Source organism: Vombatus ursinus, unplaced genomic scaffold (assembly GCF_900497805.2).
Source record: "Vombatus ursinus unplaced genomic scaffold, bare-nosed wombat genome assembly UNPS02014449.1, whole genome shotgun sequence".
NCBI classification, from domain to species: Eukaryota; Metazoa; Chordata; class Mammalia; order Diprotodontia; family Vombatidae; genus Vombatus; species Vombatus ursinus.
Window position 1 is genome coordinate 1,575,555 of NW_020954227.1, and position 21,544 is coordinate 1,597,098.

The 21,544-nt window shown below is 35.6% G+C and overlaps 2 protein-coding genes across 9 annotated transcripts in view; one reads left to right on the forward strand and one right to left on the reverse strand.

The window, feature by feature from the left end:
• GNPNAT1 (glucosamine-phosphate N-acetyltransferase 1) overlaps positions 1-19,804 on the forward strand; it is a 32,808-nt gene extending 13,004 nt beyond the window's left edge. For 4 of the 8 annotated variants that reach the window (XM_027861113.1, XM_027861114.1, XM_027861111.1 and 1 more), the window contains exons 2-6: positions 13,162-13,329; positions 14,305-14,367; positions 14,900-15,027; positions 16,228-16,289; positions 18,543-19,803. In XM_027861113.1, coding sequence (XP_027716914.1) covers positions 13,176-13,329; positions 14,305-14,367; positions 14,900-15,027; positions 16,228-16,289; positions 18,543-18,690 — 555 coding nt within the window. In that variant the 5' untranslated portion in view covers positions 13,162-13,175 and the 3' untranslated portion in view covers positions 18,691-19,803. Of the gene's footprint in view, positions 1-13,161; positions 13,330-14,304; positions 14,368-14,899; positions 15,028-16,227; positions 16,290-18,542 lie in introns of all 8 variants that reach the window. The other 4 variants (XM_027861117.1, XM_027861116.1, XM_027861112.1 and 1 more) reach the window with 1 other exon arrangement.
• Positions 19,805-20,262: 458 nt separating this feature from the next.
• STYX (serine/threonine/tyrosine interacting protein) overlaps positions 20,263-21,544 on the reverse strand; it is a 49,073-nt gene continuing 47,791 nt past the window's right edge. The window contains exon 12 of the mRNA XM_027861120.1: positions 20,263-20,615. The gene's annotated coding sequence lies outside the window, so the exon portion shown is untranslated. The remainder of the gene's footprint in view (positions 20,616-21,544) is intronic.

Below are 21,544 nucleotides of genomic sequence, written 5' to 3' on the forward strand. Positions count from 1 at the left end.
ACTTTGATGTTTAGCTGGGGGAAGTTTGATTTGTTGGTTTTCTAGTTTGGGTTTTTTTTTTCAGTTTCATGCTAAATTAATATTTGTTCTTCTGTTCATAAAAGCATTTAAGATAAGAAATAATCCCTAAACACTGCTTTATCTACATTACATAAGATTTGGTTTGTTTGTATTGGTCTTTGATTTGTTTTTTGTCCTTTTTTTTTTTTTTTTTTGCTTTTTGGTGAGACATTTGGGGTTAAGTGACTTGTCCAGGGTCACACAGCTAATAAGGGTTAAATGTCTGAGGCTGGATTTGAACTCAGGTCCTCCTCACTCCAAGGCCAGAGCTCTATTCACTGTGCCACCTAGCTGCCCCTCTGATTTGTTTTTTGGCCTACAAAAGCAATATGTGTCCTATGATGCCAGTTTACTGTGGGGTTAAAAAGAAAGGGAAAAACACTCCCTGCCCTTAAAGATCTCACATCCTAATTGGAGGGATAACATGCAAACAACTATGTAATTTATTATGTAACAACTTATAAACATATAAACTTATATAACAAATTATAAACAACTATGTAAATTAATATGTATTTACACAGGGTGAACTAGAGGCAATCACTAGAGGCAAAACTAGAGGGAAGACTGCTTAGCATTTGGGGGGAGTAGGGTAAAGGCCTCTTGCCAGAAAGTAGGATTGGAGGTGAATCTTAAAACTATGGAAGCCAAGAGGCAAAGAAGAGGAAAGAGAGCATTCAGTTCTCTCATCTGTAAAATGGGGATAATAATAGCACCCACATCACAGGGTTGTTGTGAGGAGCAAATGAGATATTTATAAAGTTCTTAGCATAGTGCCTGGAACATAATAGGAACTTAAAAAAATCCTTAGTTCCTTCCTTCCAGTAAAAAAATATGGAGTTGAGAGCTTGATTTGAAGAACAGCATTGTAAAGCTGGAAAGGTAGGAAGGGTTGATGTTATGAAGGGCTTTCAAAGCCAAACAGCATTATAATTTGATTCTGGAAGTAATAGGGAGCCACTATTAAGTAGGGAAGATTTTGGTCTTTTGGGAATATCAGTTTGGAAGCTGAGTAGAAGATGAAAGGGAGTAGGGTGAAATTGAGGCAGAGAGAATAAGTTGGCTATGAATAGGGTGGTAGCTCTATCAGAAGAAAGAAGAGGATATATATGAGAGATGTAGTGAAGGTAGAGATAACAGGACTTAGCAAAAAATTGAAAATGTGGAATGCATTTTAGAATTAAGTTATTTAGACTTCAATTAATTTTTAATTCTTCCAGGGCTCTTGGTTGAGGATAATTTTTAGTGCATTGTAGCCGGTAAAGGTTACAGTCTTTGACATTTCTGCATTTGTTGTGAGGATTTTATGTCCCAGTGTATTTTCATTTTTTGTAACTTCTTATGCATAGGTTCTGTTGATATTCAGTAATGGGGAGAGATCTATCCTCTCTAATTTTTCTAAAGCTCTATTTGGGTCCTTCTTTCTTGTTTATCTTTTTGTTAGATTTATGTAGGTTGGGATATGTTGAGGTTCCCCAGTGTTATAATTTTACTGTCTATTTCTATCTGCAGTTTAATAACTTTTCCTTTAAGTATTTAAATGCTTTACAGCTTGGGGAGTGTGTGTGTGTGTGTGTGTGTGTGTGTGTGTGTGTGTGTACACATACACAAATATAGAGTATTCATACTGATTTGTTATCAATGGTTCCTTTTAAATACAGTTTCACTACTTATCACTTTATACCATATCTATTTTCTTCTTTAAGCCTTGTATGAAATCATGAATATTATCTTTGAGTTTACTGAAAGTTCCAGTTCTTCATTTTAATTCTATGTGAATCTTAATACTTCAAGTACATTTATTGTAAATACCATAGTGTTGTGTTCTTCGTTCTAATCCATTCTACTTTTGTCTTCTTTTATATGGGTGAGTTAATTCCATTTACATTAATGGTTATGAAAGTTAATTGTCTATTATCCTCCATCCTGCCCTTTTCTTTCTTTTCTTTTTGTCCCCTACCATCTTTATAAAGAAGGTGGTAAAAGTTGAGTTTGGTTAATACTTTGTAATCTATAAATGATGTGATGTTTCTGTTCCATTGCCTCTCTTCTCTTCAACCTTTCCCTGCTCCCAGTCACAATTCTTTATTCTTTCTTTCCTTTTCTTCTGTGTTGGACATTGATTTGTTTATGACTATTTCATCACTTATTCTGCCCTCCCTTGTATGCCCTTTTCTCCCTAGCCTCTATTTTCCTGTTGACTTTAGTGTAGTTCTACACCATGTTTTGAGTGTATTTGTGTTCTACCTTCTTTTGCTCAGTTTAGATGAAATCCCTTCCTGTGTATTTGTATATTTTTCATCTCATGCACCCTTAGTATGTAAGAGTTTTCTCCCTTTCGCTTCCTTCCCTCCCCAGTAGAGTCCTCTATCCTTTCTCCCATGTAATTGATCTGTCCTCATGTAGTCCTTTCCAGTTGATAAAACATGTTTTTCTTGCCTCTTGTGTTTCCATTTCAAAATATCTACTCAGTTCTGTTTTTTTTTTTTTTTAATCAGAGTATGTGGAACTCCTCCATTTCATTAGAGGTCCATTTCCCAAGACATCTGGGTCATATCACCCACAAAATGGAGGATTAGATAGTTTTTTCTGATCTCCATGACCTTTCTTTCAGACCTCTCTAAAATACAAATTATGTGCCAGAGATACAGCAATTTCAGTGGTCTTCATGATATGGGACACTAAGAACACAAGATAAAAACCCATGAACCATGCTCATTCAACATTCCTTTCCCAAACACCTACTGTGCTTCCAGAAGTAAGGGTATACTAACCACCCAACAAACAAGCTTGCAAAAGAAAGGAACTCCACATCCAACACCCCTACTCCTCTTCTTCTTTCTACTGCAGTGGAAATCCAAACTCTAAACTGCAAAAATGTGCTGAGGTTGCTATTGTCAAGGCAGGAGAGCAGAGAGAGTAGTGTGTTTGGGCAAGATTGTAGTGTGTTGGGGTAGAGATCAGCCTTATACCTTTTCCCATTCTTATCCTGCTTCAAGAGTTTGCCGAAACCCAAACTCCAAACATCAGAAACTTGCCCAGGGTGCAGAAGCAACAAAGTGGTAGCACTCTGCAGTGCTGGGTAAAGGAACTGAGAAACAAGGAATTGGGGCAGGATGCCCTGTGTGTGGGGAGACTGTAACCCTGAGTCAAAGTGTCCATCATTCAATTGGAGCCAATTCTGTCTTCTCAAAGTCAAGTGGGGCAGAGACTTAGTCTGGTGAATCATGAATTGCCTAGCATGGGAGGAGGCTAGCTGAAATGCTTTGAGATCTAGCCCTAGGGAAATCACCTTCTGAGGAGAGAAAGTCCACAAGTCAGCAACAGAGGAAAATGAAAGGGGGAAAAAAAGACTGAAATTACCAAAGATCACAGAGAGAAGAAAATTAAAAGCCCTTGAGCATAAACAGATAAATCAACAGGGAAGACATGAACTAGAGAAATAAGATTTCTAAATCTAGTAAATGAGTTAAAGTATCTGTAAATGTATCAGTAAACACTGTAAAACAAAAGAAAATGATTCAACATGTTATGGGGTAGAGAAGCTTTTCAGTTTTGAGGAGAGCATAGAACCATGACATGCTATTTCTGAGTGATTTAAAAGAGAAATGAGAATTATGAATTTGTGACCTGCACAGTAGAAATAATTGATAAAATAGAAAAACTTGGATCTGTGATGGCGAGTCTCACCAAAGAAACAAAAGACAAGACAGGTTTGCTGATATAGGATGATTTGAAAGATGAGAGAAAAAAGCAGTAACATTAAAAGAAAACATGCTTGCCATACAAGCAAAACATATTAATTGCAAAGACAAGATGGGTAGAGACAACTTGAGTATTATCATTGGTTCTTTTTAAGCAGTTTCCCTTCTTATCTCTTTATATCATACCTATTTTTATCTGTAAGTCTTGTATGAAATCATGATTATTATTTCTTGTTATTTTGAAAGCTCCAGAGCAACATTTTAACTCTTTGTGAATCTTCATGTTACAAATGTATTTATAGTAAACAACATAATGTTGGGTTCTTCTTTCTAATCTGTTCTTTCATCTTTGAGAGATTGTTGATTTCTCTCATTAGAGGGGCTTAAGAGGGAGGGCAGAATGGGCATGAACAAAACAAAGTCCAATATAGGAGAATAAAAGGAAAGAAAGAGTGTTACTGGAGGCAGGGAAGGGTGAAGAGGGCCAATGGAATGAGGGAATGAAGTTCTAGAGCACAGAGAAAGGGAGAATGGATAGTGAACAGAGTGAGGGAGATAAATCCTATCTAGAAAGGGGAGTAGAAAATTTAATTATAAATACTAATCAACAAGATAAGTTGAAGGAGAGGTGAGAAAGGGGGCATTCTACTTGACTAAAAAGAAAAAAAGAGGGAAAGGATTAAATAATCAGATAAAAGAAAATGAAAACAAATAAGCAAAATCTTTTTTTAAAAAGGATAAATTAGAATGAAAAGAAGGGAGCTCAGAGTGAAGGAAAAGTCAAGTAGGATAGGGCTGCTTTAAAAAAAAAAGAGATATAGTACTGTTTATAGCAAAAGAGGGGGAAAAGCTTGCAATATTAAAGGCAAAATGAAAAAGATATATAAATTTGATTCCCATAACTTTGAATGGATTAAATAGTCCAATAAAGTGAAAAAGTCATAGATCAGATAAGGAAACAAAACAATCTATTGCTTATAAGAAGCACATTTAAAAAACAAGGACATGTAGAAGAAAACAGGTGCCGAAAAAATTTACTCAGGCATCAAGTGAATTCAAAAACAAGGGCAGCAATCATGCTATCTAACAAAGCAAAAACAAACATAAAGAAAAAGAAAAAGGGATAGATAAGGAAACATTCTAAAAGGGACCTTAGAAAACAAACCAATATCAATATCAAACATATGCTGCAAATGCCTTACCATCCAAATTAATTAAAAAAAAAACAAACCCCATTAACTGAGCTGTAAGACAACATAGACAGGAACATAATAGTGAGAGGAGATATCAATGCGCTTCTCTCAGTTTTGGGTAAGTCAAATAGAAAGACAAAAGGAAAGATAAAGAACTGAACAGCTGGAAAAACTATAGCTAGAAGATTTATGATATCTTCTAAATGGGACTGATAAGAACATATTTCTCAGCTTACATGGAACTTTAAAAAAAAATTCACTATTAGGGCACAGAGACACTGCCAAAAAATGCAAGAAAAAAAAAGGCAGAAATAATAAATATATCCTTTCCAAACAGTAACAATAAAAATAGTCATTAGTTCAGGGACTAAAAAGAAAATACACATAACTAAATGAACACTTAACAATGGAATCTTTAATAAACTGGGTCAAAGAACAAATCATAGAATTGATAATTATATGAAAGAAAATGATGATGAAGCAACATGTCACAATTTCTGGGATGCAGCTAAATCTTAGCCCTACAAACAACAACAAAACAAGAAAAGAGGATTAATGAACTGAATATTTATTTAAAAAAAAAACTAGAAAGCCAATAAATGTAAAGTGAATACAAAAGGAAGCTATATTAAAATTAGAAAAATACATAAACCAGAAATGAAAAATCATAAGTATGATTTTTAAAAAGGTGGTTCTTTGAAGAGATTAATAAAATTGATAAACCTTTAGCTAATCTGATTAAAAAGAAGAGAACAGAAAATAAAATTAATAAAATAGCAAGTAAACAGGGTGAAGTCATAACAAAACCAGAAGAAATAAAAAGACTAAGTAGAACCTATTGTCCATAGTTATATGCTAACAAAACTTGAGGTGATAACGAGGCCACTGGAGTTTATAGAGTGAGACACACATTCTCTCTCTCTCTCTTTCCCTCTCTCTCTCCCTCCCTCTCTCCCTCTCTCCCCTCTCCCCTCTCCCCTCTCCTCTCTCCCCTATGCTTTAGGATAACCATTTTGTTGAATAGAGAATGGATTCGAGTGGGGGGACATTTGGGAAAGCAGACCCACCTGCAGACTATTCTTATACTCCAAGTGTGAGATGATCAGGGCCTGCATTAGAGGAATGGCAGTGTCAAAGGAGAGGAGTTTTTGAGAAATGTTGTAAAGTTAAAATTGACAGGCTTTTGACAGATTGCATAACGAGTATGAGAGATAGTGAGGAGTCAAGGATAACTTCTAGGTTGCAAGGCTGAGGGGACGGGGTGGGGGGCGCCATCTACAGTAGTAGGAAGAGAGTGTAAGGAAAAAGATAATGAGTTCTCTTTTGGACATGCCGACTTTAAGATGTCATCTCATTTACTGGACATCTAATTTGATATGTCTGAAAGATAGTTGGAGATGCAAGATTGAAGATTAGTGGAGAGGTAAGGGTAAGATAGGTAGATTTGAGAATTGTCACCAAAGAAATTGTAATTAGATCTGTGGAGTTGATGACATCACCAAGTGAGATAGTACATAGAGAGAAGACATCAGAACCCTGTGGAATACCTATAGTTAGAGGGCATGATGTAGATGAGGATCCAGTAAAGGAGAATGAGGAGGGATCATTTAGGTAGGAGAAGAATCAGAAGAGAGTGGTGATCCAAAATCCTTGAGAGAGGTTGAGGTGACCCTTGAGGGTCATCTTTAGTGTCACAGACTGAAGAGAGGTCATGGAGAAATAAGGATTGAGACGAGGCCAACAACTAAGAATTCATTTTTTTTCTTTTTAGTATTTTATTTCCCCCCAGTTACATGTAAAAACAATTTTTAACATTCGTTTTTAAAACTTTTGAGTTCTAAATTCTCTCCTTTCCTCCCTCCCCTCCATTGAGAAGGCAAGCAAGTTGATATATATTATACATGTGTAGTCATGCAAAACATTTTCATAACAGTCACATTGTGAAAGAAAACGTAGACAAAAAAAGTGCAAACAAACCTCAAGAAAATTAAAGATAGCAAAAAAAAAAGTATGCTTCAATCTGTATTCAGATACCATCAGTTCTTTCTGTGGGATACATAGCATTTTTCATCATAAGTCCATCAGAATTGTCTTGGATCAACAATACAATGATATTGTTGAGAATAGCTAAATCATTCACAGCTGGTTATCTTACAATATTGCTGTTACTTTGTACACAGTACATTTCACTTTGCATCAGCTCATGCCAGTCTCCAGGCTTTTCTGAGAGCATCCTGCTCATTATTTCCTATAGCACAATAGTATTCCATCACAATCACATACCATAACTTGTTTAGTCATTCCCCAGTTGATGGATATTACCTTAATTTCCTATGCTTTGCCACCACTTAAAGAGCTGCCATAAGTATTTTTGTACATAGAGGTCTTTTTCCTTTTTGTTTGACCTAGCAATACCACTACTAGGTCTGTATCATTTTTAGGATACAGACCTAGTAGTGGTATTGCTAGGTCAAATGTTTTATAGCCCTTTGGGCTTAGTTCCAAATTGCTCTACAGAATGAATGAATCAACTCACAACTCCACCAACAGTGCCCCATTTTCCTCACATACCCTCTAACCAATGACTCTTAGCTGTCATTTTCCTTTTTTGTCCTATTAGCCAACAGACAAGGAAAATGACAACTAAGAGTTATTGGTAACTTTGGAGAGAGGAGTTTTAGTTGAATGATGATGTCAGAAGCCATATTGTAAGGTGTTCAGAAGAGAGTGAGAGGAAAGTGGAGGTACCTGTTGCAGATGGCTTTTTCAGGGAGTTTATCCATAAAGGATAGAAGATTTGTAAGACGATAGGGACAGAAGGATCAAGTGAAGGTTTTTTGAAAATGGAGAAGAAATGGTCATGTGTTTATAGGCAATAGGAAAGGAGCCAGTAGACTGGAAGAAATTGAAGATAAATGATAGAGATGAGAAGACAATCTCCTGGAGAAGGTGGGATGGAATGGGATCATTTGTGAGGCAGGGGTGAAGATAGTGTCACAAAGCATATAAATGACAGAAGATGAAGAAGAGGGAACTAATAGTGAATGGCTTCAATTTTTTTTTTTATTGTAAAATATGAGGCAAAGTTCTCAGTTGAGAGGGTGGAGGGAGTGGGACCCATGGGAGGTTTGAAGAAGGATGCAAATGTTTGGAAAAGCCATTGTAGAAACTGGGATATTAAGGGAGATATAATAGACTAGCCTAGTAGCAGTGAGGGCCCAGGGGAGGTTGTGTAACATAAATTTGTAGTGAATACATTTAGAACAGTTATGTGATTTTCTTCACCTTTGTTTCACAACACGTGTGCAGGAGTTAAAGTGAATAGTAGGAGTGATCCAAGGCTAAGGCTTAGGTGTGTGAAATCATTGATATTAAGGGGGCTAGGGACTGAAGAGAAAAGGTTTATCTAAACCTATTCATCCCTCTTCAAATGCCCCACAACTCCCCCATCCCTGGCCCTCTCAGCTGAGAACCTTACCTCGTACTTTACTCTAAAAATTGAGGCCATTCAGCTGAGTGCTCCTTATTATCTACCTCCACCTCGTATATCACTCAGATGCCTTTACTTGTCTCACATTACTCCTTGCCAAGGCAAACTTCCTACCGGCACAAGTAATCTTATTCCATCCTGTCTCCTTCAGTAGACTGTCGCTTCTGTCATCCTTACCCTCTTTCTCTTACCTCAAATCTCTCCTTGTCTACTGGCTACTTCCTTACTGCTGATAAACATGCTTATATCTGCCCCATCATCAAAAAATTCACGCATGAGCCATTTATTCCTGCTCTTGTCCTATGCCTCTTCTGCAGCTAAACTCCTTGAGAGGGCTGTAATAGGCACCTATACTTCTTTTCCTCTTTCTTCTTAACTGTCTACAATCTGCCTTCCAATCTCATCATTTAATTGAACTCATTCAACTGAAACTGCTCTCTCATAATTTACCAGTAATCTCTTACTAGCCAAATCTAATGGCGTTTTCTTAATCCTCATTCTTCTTGAATTCTCTGTAGCTGTTGACACTTATTCACCCTCTTCTCGATACTCTCTTTTCTCTCACCACTCCTAGTTTTCTCCCTACCTTATCTAATAGCTCCTTCTCAGTCTCTTCTTCATCCAGGTTACACCCACTAACCATGAGTGTACCACAGGGCTCTACATGCATACCTACAGGAGATTGTGACCACCTCAAGACCTTTGCCTTACTTTGTATTTTTAGCACTTAGCTCGGTGTCTGACACATAGTAGGCACTTAATAAGTGCTTACTAAGTCACATTTTTATTTTTATCTAATATGTATCGTATTAATATATTTTACTACTGTGAGGAAAAACCTTAAAAGATTTGGAGGTGAAAAACACTTTAGGGTTCATCTAGTACCTCATTGTACAGATACAAAATATTGTGGCCTAGAGAAGACAGATGAATCTTTCTTTTAAAGTAACTTATAAAAAGTTTTGGTTTTTTAATGGTAGCCTTATTTGGATTTGGAAATATAGTCCATTGTTAGACCTTTACACATTTAATTTTTCTAGACTGAATTTGTTATAATAGAATATTTAAATTTTTTTTTGTATGGGAAAGAATTAAAGCTAAGTTTCTGCCAAATTACTGTTACAAAATCTTACTTTTCAACTACACCATGACCTCCAATCCCTTGACTCCTCTTTTATCTCCCAGGCTATCTCCCCTGCATTAGCTATTCTCTCCTTATTTCCCATCTTTACCCCTTGGTGACAATTTTACACAGTCCTCTGTTGAATCCCTAGTCCAGTATCATTTCACCAATTACATCCTGCCAAGCCTCAGTCGTGGATCAGTCCCACCATTTGCCACCTTCACTCCTGCACATGTGAGGCTAAATGAAGGTGAAGAAAATCAGGCAACTGCCCTGACTAGGTCTGCTACAAATTTGTTACATTACTTCTACTGTTGCTAGGTAGTCCTACTTGAATTACCTCATCAGCTCATTATCCCACTCTCCCCCTCTACAGTGGCTCTTCCGAACCTTTTCATTCCCCCTCAAACCTCCCATGACTTCCTGTTCCTCCACTCTCTCAGCTGAGAACTTTGCCTCATATTTTACAGAAAAAAATTGAGGTCATTCACCATGAACTCTCGCTTCTTCCCTCTTCTTTATATCCTATCAGTCAGATGCATTCTGCTATTTTACTTCACTCCTGTCTCACATGATGAGGTGGCCTTACTACTTACCAAGGCCAACCCCTCTACCTGTTTAAGCAATCCTGTTCCATCCTGTCTTCTTCTACAGATTGCTGCCTCCATGATCCCGTCTTTATGACTTATTTTCAGTCTCTGTCTACTGGTTTATGCCTTACTGCATACAAACATGCCTATGTCTCCCCATCCGGAAAAAACCCTTTCTTTATCCTCTGTCCCTGCCAAATAGTGGCTTATGTCTCTTCTGCCCTTTTTGGCTAAACTCCTCCAAAAGACCATCTACTCTATTCTCACTCTCTTCTTACAGTCTCGCTTCTGACCTTATTCTACTGAAATTGCTCTCTCCAAAGTGAGCAGTGATCTCTTAGTTGCTAAATCCATGGCCTTTTCTCAGTTTTCATTCTCCTTGACCTCTATTAATCACCTTCTTTTCCTTTATACTCGCTTCTCCCTAGGTTTTTGGGATGCTACTCCCCTAATTCTCTTCCTGCCTGTCTGACCACTCCTCATTCTTCTTTGATAGATCCTCATCCAGATCATGCCCTCTAACTATAGGGTGTCCCATATGGTTTTGCCATGGACTTATCTTCTTCTGTACTACTTTACTTGATCTCATCAGCTCCATGGATTTAATTATTATCTCTGTGGTGACAATTCTTAAGTCTGCCTATCCCACCTCTCTGCTACCTCCAGTCTTGCATCTCCAGCTGGTTTTCAGACACCTCAAATGGGATCTCAAACTCAGTATGTCCAAAACAGAATTCATTATCATTCCCCTTAAACCCTTCCCTTCCCTCCCCCCATACTTTCCCTATTACTGTAGAGGACATCATTTTCAAGTCCCTCAGGTTCGAAACCTAGGAGTGATGCTCTTAGGAGTTATTCTCTACCCCTCGTTATCCCTCACCCCTTACATACAATCTGTGGCCAAGGGCTTGTTGATTTCATCTTTGTATCCTGCTCGTGGGTCTGCCTGCCTCTCTTCTCTCTCTACTCCACATCCTCCATTCAGCCATTAAAGTGATTTTCCTAAAATGCATGTCAGATCATGTACTCAATAAATTGTAGTGACTTCCTACTACCTCCAGGAACAAATAACAAAATCCTCTATTTGGTATTCAAAGCCATTCATAACTTAGCCTCCTCCTCCCTTTATAGTCTTATTACATCTTATTCCCCACAATGTATAATTTAATCCACTGACACTGTCCTCCTAGCGTTTCCTTGAACAAGATATTCCAGCTGTCAGCTTCAAGCATTTTCTCTGGCTGTTCCTCATGCCTGCAGGCTCTCTGCTACTGACTTTGATGGCTTCTTTTAAGTAAGTCTCATCTAAAATCCCATCTTTTACAGAAAACCAGTCCCAATCCCTCTTAATTCTTGTGCCTTCCCTTTGTTAATTATTTCCCATTTCTCCTGTCTGTAGCTTGTTTATATGTATTTATTTGAATGTGGTATTCCACATTAGATTGTAAATTCCTTGAGGGCAGGGACTGTCTTGCTTCTTTCTTTATCACCTGTGCTTAGCATAGTGTCTGTCACATAATAGGTGTCTATTAAATATTGACTGATCATAAATTTGTGCTAGTTAATCTCAACTGAGGCTCTCCCACCCCTTTTTTGCAAGGCAACCCTCTTACACTTTCTTAATTAATGAGACATGGATGAAGCTGTAACAAAGAAAACTGAGGGGCATTCAGATGGTAAGGAGAACCAAGAGACACAGAGGCTTTAAAAGGAAGTGTGAGAAGAGTAAGCAGAAGCACCTATTGTAGACAGCTTTTCAAGTTTAGTTGAAAAAAGAAGGCAAGATATAGGACAATACCAAGTAGGAATCATAGGATGTAGCAAGGGTTTTCAAAAGATGTAGGAGAACTTGAGCATATTTGTAGCTAGCTGGAAAAGATAGGGAGAGATTAAATATTGGGGAGGGGAAATAGAGTGGATTGGGAAGGGATTGAGGGTACGTGTGAAGGTGCTGACCTTAATGAACAGAAGGGCCATCTTTTCATCAAAGACCAGAACAAAGGAGAAGCTAGTGGGACAGTATCAGGGATTGAAAGGAAAAAGAGAAAAGGTCTCACCAAGTGGCTTCAATTTTTTTGTTGTTGTTAAGATATGAAGCTCATCAGAAGAGAAGATATGGACAGAGTGCTTGAGAGGCTTGAAAAGAAAAGGTTCAGACCAGCTGCTATGGTAAATGGGATAGGAAAGTCAGTTAAAGAGGAATGTGCTAACAATTATCTTGTAGTGAGCACATTTAAAATTGGCATAAATGTATGGTATTCCCTGTCACTATGATTTCACTATTCCCTCCATTTCTATTTAGCAATTTGTGAGGAAGAGCAAAGGAGAAAGATGGTGTAATCCAGGATTAGAGTTTGGCAAGGCATGATTGGTGTGAAAGGACAGGGAAATAAGAGATTCAAGAGAAGAGAAAATGTAGAATTGAACTGATTCATGGAAGATTGGGAAGGCAGAAAATAGTGATGGGGATAGTACTGAGAGCTAGTGGGATTGGGCAGGGGTGGGTGTGGGGTAGGTTCTGAGAGGTTTTTTTTTTCGATACATTGATAATATCCAAATATGGGAGAGACTTTGAAATTTTATAAACCAATTCATAAACAAATCTTCTGTCTTCAAAAATTTGTAACCTCACATATTTCTTCCACATAAAACTAGTGACAAAGGCATCATGGTGTAGAGGATAGTGGACTTGGAGTCAGGAAAACCTTGGTTTTTATCCCTCTTCAGATTACTAGCTGTAAGACTCTGAGCAAGTTACTTAATAAAATACTTTACTAACTCTAATATAAATGTGAGATATTATTTTAAAGGGTCTATATGTATATGTGATGGCATATAGGATTGAGAAGCCAGAATTACTTAACTGACTTTTAAAAACTTAAATTTCACTCATTTTTTTGTATTATTCAAGAATTGCTTTGCTTTGCAGAAATATAACTTTAAAAATTTATTATTTCTGAGACAAAAAAGTTCTTTGTATAAATTATTATTTTAATTTCAGTCTTCATTGCAGTCATGAAACCTGACGAAACACCTATGTTTGACCCAAGTCTATTGAAAGAGGTGGACTGGAGCCAGAATACTGCAACATTTTCTCCAGCCATTTCCCCAACATACCCAGGAGATGGTTTGGTTTTGAGGCCTCTTTGTACTGCAGATCTAAACAGAGGTATTGATTGATTTCATATTTATTAATCATGCCTTGATTGTTTTACTCTTACCTGTGCTAATGAAAGCCAATTAACATTGGTACAGGTTAATATGTTTATGATGTGTTTTTGTATCTGCATTTAAATATACATTTAAATACTGTGTTCAACATTAAATTAGATACACAATGAAGATAATTCAAGAGGAATGGTAGAGATACACCTTTTCTCCTCACCCTTTATTCTTCAAATATCCTTTCTGCTGAGAGGAATACCATCTTCACTTTTTACTTTTTGAAATAGTTTATTAATAAGTGCTTTGATATAGAAGGAATCACAGATCTCTTTTCGGGCTATAGGAAATTATTAAGTAGACAAGGTCTTCTTCCAACTTTTTCTCCAATAATATTTTTCTCAGATAAGCCACACTGTGGAAAAGTCTTAGGCAAAATAAAACTGATTATACATAAATTGTTTTCATTTACCAAATTAAGCAAACTGAAATATCTAAACCTAGAGCAAAATGGTTGTCATGAGCCTTAAAGTAAATATTTCCAACTTAAAGCTGAAGAATATGATTTTTGCTGAGGTCTATTCCTGTGGCTACAAGAATGAAAAAAAAAGATTCTGGCTTTTGAGAAAAAGCATGTTTGTTTTTAAAAGCAGTTTCTATGTTTCGGATATAGTGTCATAAATTGAGGTAACTAAAATAGTCACGTATTATGTGATAATTTGTGTCATTCATGAATGCAATCCATTTATATTTCATTTCTTGAAAAATATAGGTGCTATTTTTAAAAATTAATGTTGCCATTTGAGAGATGTATGATACTTTATACATCTATATTCATACATTTATAGGGGGTTTCTTGTGGGGGGTGAGAGTTGTGATTACATGTAAAAACATAGACCTAGGTTTTAGTTTTTTCCAAAATGCACCTTTGCTTAAAAAGAAAATTTTGTCATTTTATATGAAATTTGTTTTTTTGAACTAGGATTTTTTAAGGTACTTGGTCAGCTGACAGAAACTGGAATGGTCAGCCCTGAGCAATTTATGAGTGAGTACACATCTATCAATCTTTATTTGAAAAGGAATAAAGGGAAGATAAGTTGTTCTTTGTATGGACTTTGTTCTGCCTCAGTGTGTGCCTATTATTTGGCAAAATTGGGAAAACATAAATAGAAAAATTAGTGAATTGTTTATTATATATGGCTTACCTTAGTCTAAAATTCAAATATAACAAAGTTTATCTGTCTTTGGATTGATGCAATTCTTAGCCTGGCTTGGGAAGTTTCTCGTGCTGTATAGATATCGTAATAGGTTCCATTGAATGTACATACTGTATTTGCCTTATCAAAAAACAGTAAGTATTTGTTTTAAAACATTTTTTAAAATGTCATCTCCATTTGAGACTGAGGTATAATTCTCAATCTCTAGGTCATTTTTTGTAATAGGTGATTTTTTTCCTCCACTAATTCAAATTTGAACAGATGGCAAAATAGTCAAAAATGCTCAGGCAGAACTAGTGGTTCTGTGACCTACTAAAGTTATACATTATCATATAATGACATCTTTTCCTATTCCTGCAGGATCATTTGAGCACATGAGGAAATCAGGGGATTATTATGTTACAGTTGTAGAAGATGTCACTATAGGGCAGATTGTTGCTACAGCTACTCTGATAATAGAACATAAGTTCATCCATTCATGTGCAAAGGTATGCTTCTCTTATTCCAGCCTGAGAGAGTAGGTTTGACATTCCTTGACAAAATAGGACAAACACATTTAAACAATGTTAGTGTTAAAAATAGCTATAGAAGAGCAGAGAGAACTTGAGAGTCAGGAGACCCTGGTTTCAATTCTTGGTTGTGACAATTACTAGTCTTGTGATTCTAGGCAATTCACTTAATCTGCTTGAGCTGGCTTCCTTTAGCTTTAAAATAAGAATAATACTTTTAGTCATTTACTCTATAGGGTTTTCATGAGAAAAGTGCTTTGTTAATTTTAAGTGATATAACAAATGTCACCTCTCATGAATAATTTCCATGAAATGTATCTTTTTTCAGTGACTTCTGTTGTAAAAATTAAAAATTTGTTCCCCTGGAAAAAATTATAGTCCCTAAATACAGCAAAATTATACGTAACACTTAAAATTGGTCTTAGTGTGTGATGATAAATACAAAGGAAAACAAAGCATGGAGTGAAGTAAGGACTAAGTGGACCAAAAAACTCAGAATTGGTAAAGAAAAAGATCAAGTCATGTGCATGAAGTCCTAGAAACAAGTATCTAGAATACTTAATAGGGAACTATTGCTATACTTACTGCTACCTTTAAAGGTGGCAATACTCTTCCAAAAAGCCTTATCAATTTTAAAGCATTGATTTATGGTTCTAAGGAGAGTTCCTGAGCTTAAGTAAATTGCACCTGAAGTCAGGGGCAGAAGTGGGAACAAGATAGTAGACTCAGGATGACAGCATGTGGCTGGCTGCTTGGTTCTGTGTGAGTTTCAGTAGGGAGGAGTTTCTGTAAGGCAAAATTATGACTAAATTATTGCTTGTGACTAAAAGTAATTGAACTCAGGCATCTTTCTATGATTATAAAGATATCATTTAGACCCAGAAAGGTTAAACAATTTGCCCAAGGTCACACGTCATAAGTACCCGAGCTGGAATTTGAACCCAGGTTCTCTGATTCCAAATCCAGTACTCTTTCCAAAGTGCTATATTGCCTCCAGGAATATTATAGAGGCAAAAGTACATAAAATTGTATTCTGGTAATGCCATACAAGCTTATAAACAATACACATTTCTCTTTATCTGACTACTTATCAAAATGGTGTCAATGATTGTTCACTTACTGATTTATCACACAAAAGGTTCCTTTTTTAAATAAACACAAGGATAAATATTTTCACAGAGAGGAAGAGTAGAAGATGTTGTTGTGAGTGATGAATGCAGAGGAAAACAATTGGGAAAACTGTAAGTATTTTGCCACAGAAACAATATCAACTTTGGGTAGATTAGGTGTTCTTCATACATAATGAATTCTTGTCAAGACTGAAATGGGGGAGAGCTAGGTGGCATGGTGGATAAGAGTACTGGGCCTGATGTCAGGAAGACTCATTTTCTTGAGTTCAGATGTGGCCTCAGACACATAGTAGCTGTGTGACCTCGGGCAAATCACTTCAGTATCTTTGCCAAGAAAATCAAGAATGAGGTCATAAAGAGTTGGACATCACTGAAAAATGATTCAACAACAAGAAAACTGAGTTTAAAAATTCTTAGAAATTGTTTAAATACCTCATTTGAAGTTAAATGTTCTGGTTTTATGTTCATATTTAAAACAAAAAAATATTCATCAAGCCAGTTTTAGAATCCAATATAAGGTTAAATGAGCTATACTTTTTGTCAACAACTTCTAAGATGGGCAATAATTGGCAATAATTATTAGCTAGGACCCAGAGAACAATGTAATGTCACTCCATGATTTTAAAGTCGTGGAAAGGACCCAGGACTCACCATGCTACCATACTGTCTCTCCTGGCAAACAGTTTTTCTGAAGACCAGCCATTTGTCACTGAGGTATAGCAGAAAGGGCAGCAGGTTTGAAGTCATAGGATTTGGGTTCAAATTCTGGCTCTGCTGCTTGCTACTTGTATGACTTGGCACTTTAGTAAACCTTTTTGAGCCTCAATTCTGTGAAATGATGAGATTGGGCGAGATAGTCTTTAAGGTCCCTTTCAGCTTTAAATCTGTGATATACTGTCTTTTAAAAAGATTAAAATCTGTACTTAAATATATGAGAAATACCATATGGGTTTGAGTAATGGTCCATTCAATTTTGTCTCTCACATTGATACAGAAGACAGATGTAGGAGGAATATGATTATTTCCTATGACATCAACTTTAGATTAAGAGATTTATCACAAATAGCCTTAATTATAGATATATCATCCTTAACCATATACATGTGCATGCATATATATCATATACATATATATTCAAACCTATTGTAGGAATACTTTTTTTTTTTAACCTTTTTCAAAATTGAAGGAATTGAGATGGATGGAACCTCTCAATGAGAAGATACTTATTGAAAGAGAAACAGTTACAATGAGGCAGAAGAAAATTGTTGCCTGAAGAAAATGATGGAACTTGTTGACCAATTTAAGACTGTTTTAAAAACAAAACTTAAGTATTTTTTTATTGATGCCTTCTAAAATTGCATTCATTCTCCAATATAATCCTATAAATCTTTTTTATAACAGATTTTTAAAAGGATTCAAGAGGAATAAACCAATTTAAATTTTTTAAGAACAAAAAACATGCTTAAGTATATTGAAATAAATGACCATGGAAAGTTTGTTTAGTCATGTTTAACTCTTCAAATGACTCTTATTTGTGGTTTTCTTGTCAAAGACACTTGCAGTGGCTTGTCATTTCCTTCTCCAGCTCATTTTATAGATGAGGAAACTGAGGCAAACAGTGACATGACCCTGAGGTCATGCAGCTAGTGTCTCAGGCTAGATTTTTGAACTCAGGAAGATAAGACTTCCTGACACCAGTCCCAGCACACTACCTAACTGCCCTTGACCATGGAAAGTAGGAGCTACTCAACTCTTGTTTACTTTTTTTTTTTAAAAGCTATCTAGAATTTTACTTGCTTCAGGTTCCAAGTAATGTTTTAATAGTTCACGTATAAATATTTTGGTTTCTGGTTTTGTTTTTTTGTTTTTGACTAGGCAGTAGGGTTAAGTGACTTGCCCAGGGTCACACTAGTGACCCTAGTGTTATGTGTCTGAGGCTGGATTTGAAACTCAGGTCCTTCTGAATCCAGGGCCGGTGCTCTATCCACTGTGCCACCTAGCTGCCCCTGGTTTCTAGTTTTAACACTAAAATTTTTGGGTTTTTGGCAAATTTAAAATATTTGAAGCAATTAAAAAATACTACCATCTTATTTCCATAAACCCTTTTGTATTTTTTTTTTTACATATGCAATAGGAGTGACATCTAAAAATCGTGCCCTTGATATAAAGATGGAGATTTAGTTATTTCATATATAAATTTTAATCACATTTTATATTTTAATTTTGAGAAAACTCCTTTGAAAGCACAGAATTTAATTCATTTAAAAACTGCATGCTAATAAAGAGCTGCGATCAAAAATTCATCTGTGTTTCAAAAAGCTGTTCAAAATGACGTTATTCTTAGAGTTTATTCTTCTTTTTCAGGTTATTGTCGACTCTTACTCTGCTAAGTAAAAAACTGAACTGTTACAAAATTACCCTTGAATGTCTTCCACAAAACGTTGGTTTCTATAAAAAGTTTGGATATACCGTATCTGAAGAAAACTACATGTATCACAGGTTTCTAAAGTAGTGATACCAAGAATCGTTTTTAGAATGAAAACAAAGAAATTTATTGCAACTAGGCTATTCTTTTAGAAAATCAAAGTATTTTATTGCTACAAAACAAGTGACACCTCCCTTGCCCCCATAAAATATTGGACAAAAATTTTAGTCCACAAGTTTGGCGTATTAGAAGATTAAATTGGATTGGTGGAGCATGCTGTGATAACAGACTATAAATGAATGTTATGAAGGAGATGACTTTTAACCAAAGGAATATATTTTTAACTTGAAATTTTTCCTGTATTTTTCTAAAATTGGGTTTTATTTCTTTGTAGTCAAAGTGTAGAGTATCTGTTTACTATCTTATTTGTTTATTATCTTACTTTTTATTAAAAAGAAACATTGTATAAGAGAGTATCCTGTAGTGTACAAAATTGTTAGATAACTAGTTTCTTTAATTATAATAAAAAACAGACATGGGTTTAATTGCAAGCTGACTTCTTAATATTAAATAAACTAGCCATTGTAACTCATCGAACACAGATATATTTTGGGGAGGTAATAATAATAATGTTGGCAAACATTAGATTATAGCTTTGTAAAAAATTAAAAACCTTTCATTTGAAGTATTTTAATTTGATGAAAACCTAGTAAATATTTGGTGGGGGGATGAAATGATGAGATTCAAAGTAAGAAGTAGCTGTTTTACCTGTGAAATTTAATGTAGATCATTTTATCCAACCATGTCAAATATAATTTGATTTCCACTGAATCTGGGCATCTGTTTATCTGATAGAGGTACTTTATGGCAATTTCAATTCCCCCTAATTTTGAAAAACAGATCTGTCTCATAGCTTTTCACTGATAGATACAACATTCTCAGCTACCCTTTTGATGAATATTTTATGGGAAAATCACATTGCTTTTGTTGCATTCATAAAATTTGATGGGGATTTTCTCAGTGATAACATGCACTTTTTAGTGTTTGCTGTTTTCTGATTTTATTTTTAATATCAAATAAAAACATAAAATTACTATTCACATGAATAGTGATTCTGTTGAATAAAATTGTAAAATTTTTCATATGTTCCCTTCTAATAATTCTTGAACTTCTAGGTCCCTTGGGTAATGGTCAGTGTTATTTATTAGCTGTTTGCAAGATAATTAAAGATCATTTGTTTTCATCATCTGCTATTGTATTTGCTTTGCTTCTCATCCCTACCAAGATGGCTAGTGCTTTCCTGGATATACTGTTTTTTAGATTACTTCTAAAGAACCAAGTAAACCATAGAAGCCATCCAGTTGTTAAGAAAAATCAAAACTGATTCACATTTGGATTTGAAGATATGTAAAAAAATTAGTGAGGAAAACATGCTGGAAAGAAATGAACTGGTGGGGCAGCTAGATGGAGCAGTGGCTAAACCTTTGGGCTTTGGAGTCAGGAGGACCTGAGTTTAAATCCAGCCTCAGACACTTGACACTTACTAGCTGTGTGACCCTGGACAAGGTACCTAACCCCGATTGTATCATCAAAAAAAAAAAAAAAAGAAAGAAATGAAGTGGCACCAAAACAAAATAAGAGGAAAAATCACACCCAAGCTGGAGATTTATTAAAACTTTACTCTCAGTGATTCATATCACTAGACCCTCTTACTCTCAATAATCCAAGAGATTCTAAATTCTAAGCTATAGACCAAGGAGGATAATTTATTATTCAAGTATTTCAAGTATTCAGGTATTCAAGTATTCGAAGGGACTAGGAAGAAGGCTCAGATTTATTCTGCTTGAAGTCAGAAGGCAGTACTAAGCAGTGAATAGAAGTTGCAGAGGGGCCAATTTTGACTTCTCAGTAATTATAGCCATCCAAAAGGAAAACGAAATGTCTGAAGTGAATTCTTGCTCAGGTACTGGTTGGACTACATGGTTCCTGTAGTCTTTTCCAACTCTGAGTTTCTGTAATAAAATAATTCTGTCTGAATAAATATAACTTAGCAGCTTTGGTGATTTTAAAAATGTAGATTAGATTTAAAACTGAACTGAAACTAAAATATTGAAAAAATCCATTCACATTTTTACATAATTGGGATTTTAAACCAGTCTGGACCACATTCTTAGGAAAGGTACTTAGAAAATGGAAAGTCTGAACCATTGGACTACACTACACACAGTATCAACAGAAAATATAAAAACATTTATTCATGATATCAAGTGGCTAAAATCAGTTTTAAATGAATAAATTCTTTTTTTCAGACACAGTGGCACAAGATGCTAAATATTTTGTATGGAGTTTAATAGTTTCACAAAATAAATTTTTAGTATTTTGTGCAAGAACTATTAGCCTCTTGCACTATGGCATTCCTATACACTTCAATACTTTGTCTAAGGTACATTTGTTAAAAGCAGAATAAATTAAACACATTACAAAGACAGGCTGTTCTTTTTGAATAATTTTGCTGCATAGTAAATTACAACTAGATGTCAGTAAAATGTTAGCAATTCAGGATGCACCTTGAACTGTGAGGTATGACATCTCCCTATAGGAGGAAGCTAGTATGTAAACCTGAATATTTTAAGTGATTTTTAGCTGCCAGGAAAAGAAACTCCAGCATTCAAAAACTATTGAAATCCCAGGGTCCTCTTTTTTTTTAATGAGGTAAAAACTTTCCTTTCAGGAGTTTCAATTACCATTTTTGAAAGCACAATGATCCAGATGAACACTAATAAGAAATTTTGGTTTAGCATGTAATAACTTTCACCAGTGTCAAATTATGCAGTTGGTTGTAGACCAACTGTACAATAAATTGAGGTCCCGATATGTATATCCCAGATTTCCAACCTAAGATTTAGTTAAGTTTCAGACAACTCAGTTGAATCACTATGAA